This window comes from Loxodonta africana, chromosome 2, assembly GCF_030014295.1.
Source record: "Loxodonta africana isolate mLoxAfr1 chromosome 2, mLoxAfr1.hap2, whole genome shotgun sequence".
Taxonomy (NCBI): domain Eukaryota; kingdom Metazoa; phylum Chordata; class Mammalia; order Proboscidea; family Elephantidae; genus Loxodonta; species Loxodonta africana.
Window position 1 is genome coordinate 151,073,080 of NC_087343.1, and position 13,790 is coordinate 151,086,869.

Genomic DNA, 13,790 nt, shown 5'->3' on the forward strand with positions numbered 1-13,790 from the left:
AATTAATTCAAAAGAAAAAGGGGGCAAAGAGAAAACAAATAGCAAGGTAGTAAATTTAAACTCAACAATAAAGCCTGAAACTCCAGTCAAAACCAAACCAGTTGCCGTCAAGTCGGTTCTGACTCATGGCAACTGTGTGTGTCACGGTACAACTGTGCTCCATAGGGTTTTTAATAGCTAATTTTTTAGAAGTAGATCACCAGGTCTTTCTTTAGAGGCACCTCTGGGTGGGTTCAGAACCACCAACCTTTCGTTAGTTGTCAAACGTTTAACTGTTTGTGCCATCCAGGGATTCCTAAACACTCCAATTAAAAGGCAGGTATTATCAGATTGGATTAAAAAAAAAAAAAAAGACCCAGGTATAATACTGTCTACAAGAAACCTACTTTGAATAGGAAGACACCAAACCAAAAACCAAACCCAGTGCTGTTGAGTTGATTCCAACTCATAGTGACCCTATAGGACAGGGTAGAACTGCCCCATAGAGTTTCCAAGGAGCACCTGGCAGAGTGGAACAGCCGACCGTTTGGTTAGCAGCCATAGCACTTAACCACTACGCCACCAGGGTTTCCAGGAAGACACAGATAAGTTAAAAGTAAAACAATGAAAAATAATATATGGTGTTCACATTATTCAGAAGAAAGCTAGAGTGACTATTAATATCAGATAAAGTAAATTTCAGAACAAATAATATTACTAAGTATAAAGTGGATTATTTCATAATAATAAAAGGATCAATTCATCAATAGAACATAACAATCCTAAATATTTATGTAGTTAATAACAGAGCTTTTAACAGAGGTTTAAAGTATACAATGCAACCGTATGAAGAAATAGACAAATTCACAACTATAATTCCAGGTTTCAGAACTATCAATAATTGATAGAACAAGTAGACAGAAAATCAGTAAGAATATAGAAGACTTGCGCAATACCATCAGTCATCTTGACCCAATTGACGTTTCTAGAACACTCCATCCAGCAATAGCAGAATATATATTTTTGAGTGCACATGGAACATTTGCCAAAGCAGACTATACCCTTGAGTCATAAAATAAGTCCCAGTAAATTTAAGGCAATGGAAATCTCTACCCACAACAGAATTAATTTAGAAACCAATACCAGAAAGATATCTGGAAATACCTAAGCATTTGGAAGTTAAACCATACACTTCTAAATAGCCCTTGGGTCAAAGAAAAAATCACAAGAGAAGTCAGAAAATATTTTGAAATGGATGAGAAAACATTAACATTTGTGGTATGTAGCTAAAACAGTACTTACCCCAAAAAAAAAAAAAAAACCCAGTACTTAGAGGGGAGTATATAGTACTTAACCACCTGTATTAGAAAAAGAAATGTCTCAAACATCTAAACTTCTGCCGTAAAAAACTAGAAAAACAATGAGAACATACAAATTACAATATGAGGAGAGAGAATCACTATAGATCATTCAGACATTAAAAGGATACCAAAGGAACCAAACCTATTGCTGTAGAGTTGGTTCTGACTCGTAGTGACCCTGTAGAACAGAGTAGCACTGCCCCGTAGTGTTTCCAAGGCTGTAAACTTCACAAAAGCAGACTGCCACATCTTTCTCCCATGGAGTGGCTGATTGGTTCAAACCAACCGACCTCTCTATTAGCAGCTGACCACTTAACCACTGCACCACCAGGGCTCCTTATTAAAAAAAATAATAACAAGGTAATATTATGAACTTCATGCTGATAAATTTGACATCTGAGATATAATGAACAAATTCCTTGAAAGACAAACCATTAGAGTTTCCTCAAGAAGATACAGATAACCTGAATAACCTTATGTTTTCAGAAAAATTAAATTCGTAGTTTAAAAAATATTCCAACAAAGAAAATTTCAGGCCCAGCTGGCTTTAATGGTAAGGTATACCAAACATTTAAGGAAGAAATAATACCAGTTATATATAGACTGTTTCAGAAAATCAGAGACAACACTTTACAAGCTCATTTTATGAGCTAAAATTAAAACATTACAAGAAAACTATAGACCTGATGTCTGTCTTGAACATAGATATAAATCTTTAAGTCCAAAGATACATAAAAAGAATATACATCATGACCAAATCAGGTTTTTCCAACAAATGAAAGCTTGGGTTTAACATTTGAAAATATATCAGTGCAATCCACCACCATATTAATAGACTAAAAAAGAACCATATGATCTCAAGAAATGCGGAAAAATCATTTGTTAGAATTATCAACAAAGTCATGTATTCTCAACAAGGGATGAAAATTGGTTCTTAGGCACAAAAAAATTTTAGGTATTACAATGGCTTGTGCCTTTCTAAAGGACCACAGTACATAAACAGATATACATTATATCTGTGGCATTAAAATTTTATGGGATGGAGAGTGTAATTACAAAAAGTCTAAAAATGCTGTTTAGGAGAATGATAAAACCCTATGGGGCAGTTCTACTCTGTCACTTGGGGTTGCTATGAGTCAGAATCATCTCAGTGACGCCTAACAACAACAAATAAAGGTTGAGAAACACTGAACTAGGTACAGATAGGACCATCATACTTAATGTGAAAGACTGAATCTTTACCCCTAGGATCAGGGACAAAACAAGAATGTTCATTTTCATGATTTCTGGTCAACATTGTACTGGAGGTCCTAATCAGTACAAAGAAATAAGACAAATAAAATGAAAGCACAGCAAAGAAATAAAAGGCACACAGACTGGAAAGAAAGAAGTAAAATGATCTTTGTTCACAGATGACGTGATCATCTATGTACAAAATCTTAAATCTACAGTACTATTAGAACTAAGAAATGATATTAGCAAGGTTGAAGGAAAAAAACCAACATAAAAAATCTATATACAGTCACCCCTTGGCATCCAAGGGGGATTGGTTCGAGGACCCCCCATGGATCCCAAAATCCGAGGATGCTCAAGTGTCTTATATATATGGCTTAGTATTTACACATAACCTACACACATTCTCCCATATACTTTAAAATCATCTTAAGTGGTCAAAGCAGTCCCTCAAAGCATAGTGTGAGGGCGTTGAGGAGAGCAAGAGAGGGAAAGTTAAGGCTAAGAAGGGCTGGCTGGCTAGCTATGTAAAGCGCTACAGCCTCAGGAAGTTCAGGCTCACAGGAGCCATTGGCGTTGGCTGATGCCCAGGCAGCATCAGCATTCTCAGAAGAGAAAGGCTATCTTCCAGAGCAAGTCTTCAAGTGATGAAACAACTACATAGCATTTACATTTTATTAGGTATTCTAAGTAATCTAGAGATTCCAATCAAAATCCAAATGGGCTTTTTTGTAGCAATTGTCAAGCTGGTTCTAAATTTTGTATGAAATACAGAGAACCTAAAATAATGAAAACAATTTTGAAAAAGAGGAACAAAGTTTGAGGACTTTTAACTGCTTCATTTCAAGACTTATTATAAAGCTACAGAAATCAAGACAGTTTGGTTATGGAACAGAATAGACAGTCTAGAAAATAGACCCACACATAAATAGTCAGTGGATTTTTGGCACAGGTGCCAATATAATTCAACAGGGAAAGAATGATCCTGTCCACAAATGGTATTGAACCAATTGTATATCCATAGTCAAAGGAAAAAAATGGACCTCCATCTTTCCCTCACATCTTATGCAGAAATTAACTCAAGTGGATCATATGTCTAAACATAAGAGCTATAACTATAAAACATCTAGAAAAAAGAATAGGAGAAAAATGTTTGTTTCCTTGGGTTAGACAAATATTTCTTAGGACACAAAAAGCGAAAGAAAAACCATGTCATCAAAAGTAAAAATTTTTGCTCTTCAAAAGACACCCAGAAAGCAAGAGGAACAAAAGAATATATAGATAAATTGGACTTCTTCAAAATGAAAAATTTTTGTGCATCAAAGAACTTTATCAAGAAAGTAAAGAGACATCCTACAGAACGGGAGAAATTATTTGGTGATCATGTATCTAATAAGGGTCTAGTATTCAGGATATATAAAGGAACTACAACTTAATAAAAAAGACAGACAACCCAGTTAAAAAATGGACAAAGGTCTTGAATAGACATTTTTCCAAAGAAAACATATAAATGGCCAATAAGCACGACTCACAGTCGTTAGTCAAACCAAAAAAACAAAACCTATTGCTGTCGAGTCAATCCTTTGACTCATAGCAACCCTACAGGGCAGAGTAGAAATGCCCCATAGTGTTTCCAAGGCTATAATCTTTATGGGAGTAGACTGCCACATCTTTGTTCCCCAGAGGGCTGTTAGGTTTGAACCACTGACCTTCTGGTTAGCAGCGGAGCTCTTAGCCACTGTGCCACCAGGGCTTCTCATGCATCATTAACCAAAAAAACCTGTTGCTGATGAGTTGATTCCAACTCATAGCAACTCCATAGGACACAGTAGAACTGCCCGCATGGGATTTCCGAGATGCAACTGGTGGATTCGAACTGCCGAGCTTTTGTTTAGCAGCAAGCTCTTAGCCACTGTGCCACCAGGGCTCATCATTCATCATTAGGGAAATAGAAATCAAAACCAAAATGGATATTACCTCACGTCCATTAGAATGTCCTGTTATCAAAAATACAGAAACTAACAAGTGTTGATGAGGATGTAAAGATATCAGAACCCTCTTGCATTGCTGGTGGTAATATAAAATGTTGCAACTCCTGTGAAAAACAGTGTGTTGGTCCCTCAGCATAGAATTACCATGTGTCTTAGTTACCTAGTACTGCTGTAACAAAAACTGTCACAAGTGGGTGGCTTTAAAGAACAAAATGTATCGTCTCACAGTTTTAGAGGCTAGAAGTCCAAATCAGGGTATTGGATCTAGGGGAGGGTCTTTGCTTGTCAGTAGTCCTGGGCATTCCTTGGCTACTTGGAGATGTATCTTCACATGTTATCTGTCTTTCTGTTGTGTTTTACTGTGTCTGTTCTGCTCATATAAGACACTACTCAGAAGGGATTAGGGTTTAGGGCCTACTCTATTTTATTTCATTTTTTTGTTGTGCTTTAAGTGAAAGTTTACAATTCCAGTCAGTTTCTTACACAAAAACTTATACATTGTTATATGACCCTAGTTGCTCTCTCTACAATGTGACAGCACATTCCTTTTCTCCATCCTGTATTTCCCATGTCAATTCAACCACCTCCTGTCCCCTTCTGCCTTCTCATCTCGCCTCCAAACAGGAGCTGCCCGTTTAGCCTCACGTATCTACTTAAGCCAAGAAGCACATTCTTCAACAGTATCATTTTATGTCTTATAGTCCAGTCTGTGTCTGAAGAGTTGGCTTCAGGACTGGTTTTAGTTCTGGGCCAACAGATTCTGGGGGCCATGTCTTCTGGGGTCCCTCCAGTCTCAGTCAGACCATCAAGTCTGGTCTTTCTACTAGAATTTGAGTTCTGCACCCCACTTTTCTACCATTCCATCAGGGACTCTGTGTTGTGTTCCCTGTCAGGGCAGTCATTGGTGGTAGTTGAGTACCATCTAGTTCTTCTGGTCTTTAGGCTGGTGGAGTCTCTGGTTTATGTGGCCCTTTCTGTCTCTTGGGCTCATATTTTCCTTATATCTTTGGTGGTCTTCTTTCTTCTTTGCTTCAGGAGGTTTGGGACCAATTGATGCATCTTAGATAGCCGCTTGCCAGCTTTTAAAACCCCAGACACCATTCACCAAAGTGGGATGTAGAGCATTCACTTAATGAATTTTGTTATGCCAGTTGACCTAGATGCCCCCTGAAGCCATGGTCCCCAGACCCCCTCCCCTGCTACTCTGTCCCTTGAAGTGTTTGGCTGTATTCAGGACTCTTCTTAGCTTTTTGTTTAGTCCAGTTATGCTGACTTCCCCTGTATTGTGTGTTGTCCTTCTCTTCACCCAAAGTAATTCCTATCTACTATCTAGTTAGGGAATACCCCTCTCCCTCCCACCCTACCCTTTTTTTTTTTTTTTTTACCCTAGTAACCATCAAAGAATGTTTTCTTCTGTGTTTAAAACTTTTCTTGAGTTCTTATAATAGTGGTCTCATAAATGTTTGTCTTTTTGCAACTAATTTCACTCAGCGTAATGCCTTCCAGATTCATCCATGTTATGAGATGTTTCACAGATTCATCACTGTTCTTTATTGTTGCATAGTATTCCATTCTGTGAATATACCATAATTTTTTATCCATTCCTCCGTTGATGGGCACTTTGGTTGCTTCCATCTTTTTGCTCTAAGAACAGTGCTGCGGTGAACATGGGTGTGCATATACCTATTCGTGTGAGGGCTCTTATTTCTCTAGGATACATTCCAAGGAGTGGTATTGCTGGATCGTATGGTAGTTCTATTTCTAGCTTTTTAAGGAAGCGCCAAATTGATTTCCAAAGTGGTCATACCATTTTACATTCCCACTAGCAGTGTATAAGTGTTCCAGTCTCTCCACAACCTCTCCAACATTTATTATTTTGTGTTTTTCAGATTAATGCTAGCCTCGTTGGGGTGAGATGGTATCTCATTGTAGTTTTGGTTAGCATTTCTCTAACGGCTAATGATTGTGAACATTTCCTCATGTATCTGCTAGCTGCCTGAATGGAGCCTATCCTATATTATATGTCTTCATTAACATAACAAAAATTATTTCCAAACGGGGTTACATCCACAGGTATAAAAAAAAATAGGGTTTAGGATTTCAGTGCATATATTGGGGGACACAATTCAATCCATGACACCATACGACCAAGCAATTCCACCCATAGGTATGTACCCAAGAGATTTTAAAGCAGGGACATGTACACATATGTTCATAGCAGCACTGTTCACAATAGCCAAAAGATGGAAACAGCCCGTCTTTCAAAGAATGAATGGATAAACAAAATGTGATAAATACGTGCAATAGAATATTAGTCATAAAGAGAAATGAAGTTCTGAAACATGCCGTAAAATGAATGAACCTTAAGAACGTTGTTGCGAGATGCCATTCAGTCAGTTCCAGCTCATAATGACCAGGTGTACAACAGAACGAAACCCTGTCTAGTCCTGCGCCATCCTCACAGTCATTGCTGTTTGAACCCATTGTTGGAGCCACCATAAATCCATCTCACTGAGGGACTTCCCTCAACAAAAACATTATGAACACATGCTGAGTGAATAAATCAGACACAAAAGGACATATATTGTATGATCCCACTTACATGAAAAATCTAGAAAAAGCCAAATGCATAGAGACAAAAGTTTATTAGTAGTTACCAAGGGCTGGGGGGAGTAGGGAATGGATGTTAATGCTGAAAGGGTACTGAATTTCTGTTTGGGGTGATGTAAAACTTTGGAAAATAGATCGTGGTGATGGCAGCACCACATAGTGAATATAATTAACTTCACTGAATTGTACACTTTAAGATGGTTAAAATGTAAACTTTTGTTATATATATTTCACCACAATAAATTAAAAAAAAAAAGACACTGTTAAAAAGGGAAGCCACAGACTGGGAGAAGATATTTGTCAATCAAATATTTGCTAAGTAAAGGATTTGTATCTATAATATGTAAAGATTGTGTACAGTTCAATAACAAGAAGACAAGCAACTCAATTTTAAAATGGGGAAAGATGTAAATAGATACTTCACCAAAGAAATATGAATGGCAAATAAGCCCATGAAAAATTTTGTCATTAGTCATTAAGGAAATGCAAATTAAAACCATAGTGAATTACCACTACATATCCATTTAGAAAAACTGACAGTACCATGTGTTGACAAGGATGTGGAGGAACTGTAATTCTTAAACATTGCTGGTAGGAATGTAAATTGGTATAGTCACTTTGCAAAACAGTATGGCCATTTCTTATAAAGTTAAACATGCACTTAACCATATTACCCAACATCCCACTCCTAGGTATTTAACTGAGAGAAATGAAAGCATGTTCACATAAATACTTGTATATGGACATTTGTAGCAGCTTTATTCACAATAGCCAAAAATTGGAAACAATCAAAATGTCCATCCACTGACGGATGGGTAAAGGTATTGTGGTACATCCATACTATGGAATACTACTCAGCCATAAAAAGGAATGAATTGCTGATATACCCATTATGGATGAATCTCAAAAAATTATGCTAAATGAAAGAAGCCTGACACATGGCTACATGTTGTTGTCGTTAGGTGCCGTCGAGTCAGTTCCAACTCATAGCGACCCTATGCACAACAGAATGAAACACTGCCCAGTCCTGAGCCATCCCTACAATCGTTGTTATGCTTGAGCTCATTGTTGCAGCCACTGTGTCAGTCCACCTCATTGAGGATCTTCCCCTTTTCCGCTGACCCTGTACTCTGCCAAGCATGATGTCCTTCTCCAGGGACTAATCCCTCCTGACAACATGTCCAAAGTATGTAAGATGCAGTCTCACCATCCTTGCTTCTAAGGAGCACTCTGGTTTTACTTCTTCCAAGACAGATTTGTTTGTTCTTTTGGCAGTCTGTGGTATATTCAGTATTCTATGCCAACACCACAATTCATAGGCGTCAGTTCTTCTTAGGTCTTCCTTATTCATTGTCCAGCTTTCACATGCATATGATGTGATTGAAAATACCACAGCTTGGGTAAGGCGCACCTTAGTCTTCAAGGTGACATCTTTGCTCTTCAACACTTTAAAGAGGTCCTTTGCAGCAGATTTACCCAATGCAATGTGTCTTTTGAGTTCTTGACTGCTGCATCCATGGCTGTTGATTGTGGATCCAAGTAAAATGAAATCCTTGACAACTCCGATCTTTTCTCCATTTATCATGATGTTGCTCATTGGTCCAGTTGTGAGGATTTTTGTTTTCCTTATGTTGAGGTGCAATCCATACTGAAGGCTGTGGTCTTTGATCTTCATTAGTAGGTCCTTCAAGTCCTCTTCACTTTCCGCAAGCAAGGTTGTGTCATCTGCGTAACGCAGGTTGTTAATCAGTTTTCCTCCAATCCTGATGCCCTGTTCTTCTTCCTCTAGTCCAGCTTCTCAGATTATTTGCTCAGCATACAGATTGAATACATATGGTAAAAGAATACAACCCTGACGCACACTTTTCCTGACTTTAAACCACTCAGTATCCCCTTGTTCTGTCCAAACAACTGCCTCTTGATCTATGTAAAGGTTCCTCGTGAGCACAATTAAGTGTTCTGGAATTCCCATTCTTCACATTGTTATCCATAATTTGTTATGATCCACACAGTCGAATGCCTTTGCATAGTCAATAAAACACAGGTAAACGTCCTTCTGGTATTCTCTGCTTTCAGTCAGGATCCATCTGCATCAGCAATGATATCCCTGGTTCCACATCCTCTTCTGAAACTGGCCTGAATTTCTGGCGGTTCCCTGTCGATACACTGCTGCAACCATTTTTGAATGATCTTCAGCAAAATTTTGCTTGCGTGGGATATTAATGATATTGTTCTATAATTTCTACGTTCGGTTGGATCACCTTTCTTGGGAATAGGCACAAAATGGATCTCTTCCAGTCAGTTGGCCAGGAAGCTGTCTTCGATATTTCTTGTCATAGACGAGTGAGCACCTCCAGTGCTGCACCTGTTTATTGAATCACCTCAGTTGATATTCCATCAATTCCTGGAGCCTTGTTTTTTGCCAATGCCTTCAGAGCAGCTTGGACTTCTTCCTTCAGTACCATCGGTTCCTGATCATATGCCTCCTCTTGAAATGGCTGAACATTGACTAATTCTTTTTGGTATAATGACTCTATGTATTCCTTCCATCTTCTTTTGATGCTTCCTGCGTCGTCTAATATTTTCCCCATAGAATCCTTCACTATTGCAACTCGAGGCTTGAATTTTTTCTTCAGTTCTTTCAGCTTGAGAAACACCGAGCGTGTTCTTCCCTTTTGGTTTTCCATCTCCAGCTCTTTGCACATGTCGTTATAATACTTTACTTTGTCTCCTCGAGAGGCCCTTTGAAATCTTCTGTTCAGTTGTTTTACTTCATCAATTCTTTCTTTGGCTTTAGCTGCTTGACGTTCGAGAGCAAGTTTCAGAGTCTTTTCTGACATCTGCCTTGGTCTTTTCTTTTTTTCCTGTCTTTTCAGTGACCTCTTGCTTTCTTCATGGATGATGTCCTTGATGTCATTCCACAACTCGTCAGGTCTTTGGTCACTAGTGTTTGATGCATCAAATCTATTCTTCAGATGGTCTCTAAGTTCAGGCGGGATATACTCAAGGTCATATTTTGGCTCTCTTGGACTTGCTCTGATTTTCTTCAGTTTCAGCTTGATCTTACATATGAGCGATTGATGGTCTGTTCTACAGTCGGCCCCTGGCCTTGTTCTGACTGATGATATTGAGCTTTCCCATCATCTCTTTCCACAGATGCAGTCAATTTGATTTCTGTGTGCTCCACCTGGCGAGGTCCATGTGTATAAAATGTGTGTAGTCACCGTTTATATTGGTGAAAGAAGGTATTTGCAATGAAGTCATTAGACTTGCAAAATTCTATCATTCGATCTCCGGCATTGTTTCTATCACCAAGGTCATATTTTCCAACTATAGATCCTTCTTTGTTTCCAACTTTTGCATTCCAATCGCCAGTAATTATCAGTGTATCTTGATTGCATGTTCAATCAATTTCAGACTGCAGCAGCTGATAAAAATCTTCTATTTCTTCATCTTTGGCCCTAGTGGTTGGCACGAAAATTTGAACAATAGTCGTATTAACTGGTCTTCCTTATAGGCGTATGGATATTATCCTATCACTGACAGCATTGTACTTCAAGACAGATCTTGAAACGTTCTTTTTGATGATGAATGCAACACCATTGTTCTTCAATTTGTCATTCCCAGCATAGTAGACTGTATGATTGTCTGATTCAAAATGGCGAATACCAGTCCATTTCAGCTCAGTAATGCCTAGCATATCGATGTTTATGCGTTCCATTTCATTTTTGACGATTTCCAATTTTCCTAGATTCATACTTTGTACATTCCAGGTTCCGATTATTAATGGATGTTTGCAGCTGTTTCTTCTCATTTTGAGTCGTGCCACATCAGTGAATGAACGTCCTGAAAGCTTTACTCCATCCACATCATTAAGGTCGACTCTACTCTGAGGAGGCATCTCTTCCCCAGTCATCTTTTGAGTGCCTTCCAACTGGGGGGCTCATCTTCCAGCACTATATCAGACAGTGTTCCACTGCTATTCATAAAGTTTTCACTGGCTAATGCTTTTCAGAAGTAGACTGCCGGGTCCTTCTTCCTAGTCTGTCTTAGTCTGGAAGCTCAGCTGAAACCTGTTCTCCATGGGTGACCCTGCTGGTATCGGACAACTGGTGGCATAGCTTCCAGCATGACAGGAACACGCAAGCCCGCACAGTACAACAAACTGACCGACACGTGGGGGCATGGCCGTGTGTGTGTGTGTGTGCATGGCTACATAGGATCCATTTATATGAAAATCTACAAAATATAAAACTTTAGTATTAGAAAGTTGATCAGTGGTGGCCAGGTGGGGAGGGAAGAATATTGATTAAAAAGGGCTTGAGGGAACCTGGCGGAGGGGATGTGTGGAAATGTTCCATATCATGATTGTGGTGGTGTCTACACAACTGTGTACATTTGTGGAAACTTATTGAAGTGCGTGCTTTAAGTTGTCAAATTTGCTGTATGTAAATTATACCTCAATAAATATGATTTTTAACTGTTACCTTTTTTTGGTCAAAGAGAAAATTGACCTTTAGGATTAGTTCCGAAACTCCCACTCACTGGTAGTGATAACACCTTGTGACCCTCATAAAATAAGTGAAGTCATTTCATTTCTGTTTCAGAGACAGAAGAAATGGGTGATGAAGAGGTTTTCTCCTGGTTGAAGTGTGCAAAGGGACAGTCCCATGAACCAGAGAACCTCATGCCCACACAGATCATCCCTGGCACAGGTAAGGAATTTCCTTTTTTAAGGTTTGTTGAAGAAAATAAATTTTTTAATTCAGATGAAATTCACATACCATAAAATTTGGTGTAATGTTGTATCTCATCCTGATTCTTTTTGAGTCCTACCAGATTGCTCTGAGGATCTGGGTATTTAGATGTGTGTTAGGTTGCATGCTGCTGCTGCACACTCAGCTCTCCTTTCTGGTCAGAGGGGCGGGTCACTTTTCCAGATACCAGTTCATACTCCTATGGTTGGCAGAGTGAGAATGGAAAAAGCCAGCTTCTAGGCTTCCATGAAGACCTCTTGTTTTAGGCTTGTAAAAATCCAGATGAATGAAATCAAATCTCTTGAATTCATGAGGAAGGCAGCTTAACAGTAGGATAGACATGTATATATCACAGTCCCAACTTACTTCAGTGATTCCTTCAGAAAATCTGTGTGACCAGGCTTCTACATTAACGTACATGCATTGAAGGTAGGTGGTGAATCTGCTCAACTCCAAACCAAACCCACTGCCGCTGAGTAATTCCAACTCATAGGGACCCTATAGGACAGAGTAGAACTGTTCCATAGGGTTTCTAAAGCTGTAAATCTTCATGAAAGCAGATTGCCACATCTTTCTGCCACAGGGCCACTGGTGGTTTCAAACTGCTGACCTTTCGGTTAGCAGCCAAGCGCTTTTACTGCTGTTCCACCAGGGCTCCATCTGCTCAACTATTGCCTATATTCTCCTCCATGAAGTAGGAAGGCTCTGGGGAGCACCACCTGGAACCCCCTATACCTTAGTGCTTTTAAGCAGAAGGGGTACCTGTGTGCAGTGGTAGGATACCTGCTGCCTACTGGTCTAAGCATTGGTTAAATATTTGTGTTAAATTTACATTGCTCTTGGTCTCAACCCACCTGGAGCAAATGAGAATGAAGAACACCAAAGACACGAGGTAATTATGAGCGCAAGAGACAGAAAAGACCACGTAAACCACAGACTAGATCAACCTGAGGCCAGAAGAACTAGAATGGTGCCTGGCTACATCCGATGACTGCCCTGACAGGGAACACAACAGAGAACCCCAGAGGGAGCAGGAGAGCAGTGAGATGCAGACTTCAAATTCTCGTAAAAAGACCAGACTTAATGGTCTGACCGAGACTAGAAGGACCCCAGATGTCCTGGTCCCCAGACCCTCTATTAGCCCAAGACAGGAACCATCCCCAAAGCCAACTCTTCAGACAAGATTGGTCTGGACTATAAGATAGAAAATGATACTGGTGAGGAGTGAGCTCCTTGGATCAAGTAGACACATGAGACTATATGGGCAGCTCCTGTCCAGAGGCAAGATGAGAGGGCAGAGGGGAACAGAAGCTGGCCGAATGGACACAAAAATAGAGGGTAGAGGGAAGGAGTGTACTGTCTCATTAGGGGGAGAGCAACTAGGAGTATATAGCAATGTATATATAAATTTTTATATGAGAGACTGACTTGATTTGTAAACTTTCACTTAAAGTACAGTAAAAAATTTTTTTTTAATTTACATTGCCCTCATTTTTTTTGCTTTTCTTTTTAGGTATAACTTAGGTACATAAATCTCAAGTATACAACTCCATTAATTTGTACATACTCTGAACATTCAGGAATCTACCCCTAGAGCTTCTCCTGGAAGGCACCTTGTTAATGTTTACTAAAGGAAGGAGAGAGTATAGCTTAGTAGTTCAAAGTACACAGAACTTCAGGGCTAGATATACCTGGGTTAAAGTCTTAGTGCTTCCATATACTGTCATGTACTTGAGCAGACGACCTAATTTCTCTGAACTTCAGTTTCATTATCAAAAATTACATGTGAAAATAGCTCCCTCATTGAAGTGTGGTAAGGATTGAGGGAGGTAATGTGTGTAAAGTCCTTACCGCAATAG

The 13,790-nt window shown here is 39.2% G+C and overlaps 1 protein-coding gene across 3 annotated transcripts in view; it reads left to right on the top strand.

Moving 5' to 3' along the window:
- Positions 1-13,790, top strand: part of KDM3B (lysine demethylase 3B) — a 77,812-nt gene that overhangs the window by 50,097 nt on the left and 13,925 nt on the right. For all 3 annotated transcript variants that reach the window (XM_003404522.3, XM_023549407.2, XM_010590970.3), the window contains one exon: positions 11,782-11,889. In XM_003404522.3, coding sequence (XP_003404570.1) covers positions 11,782-11,889 — 108 coding nt within the window. The remainder of the gene's footprint in view (positions 1-11,781; positions 11,890-13,790) is intronic.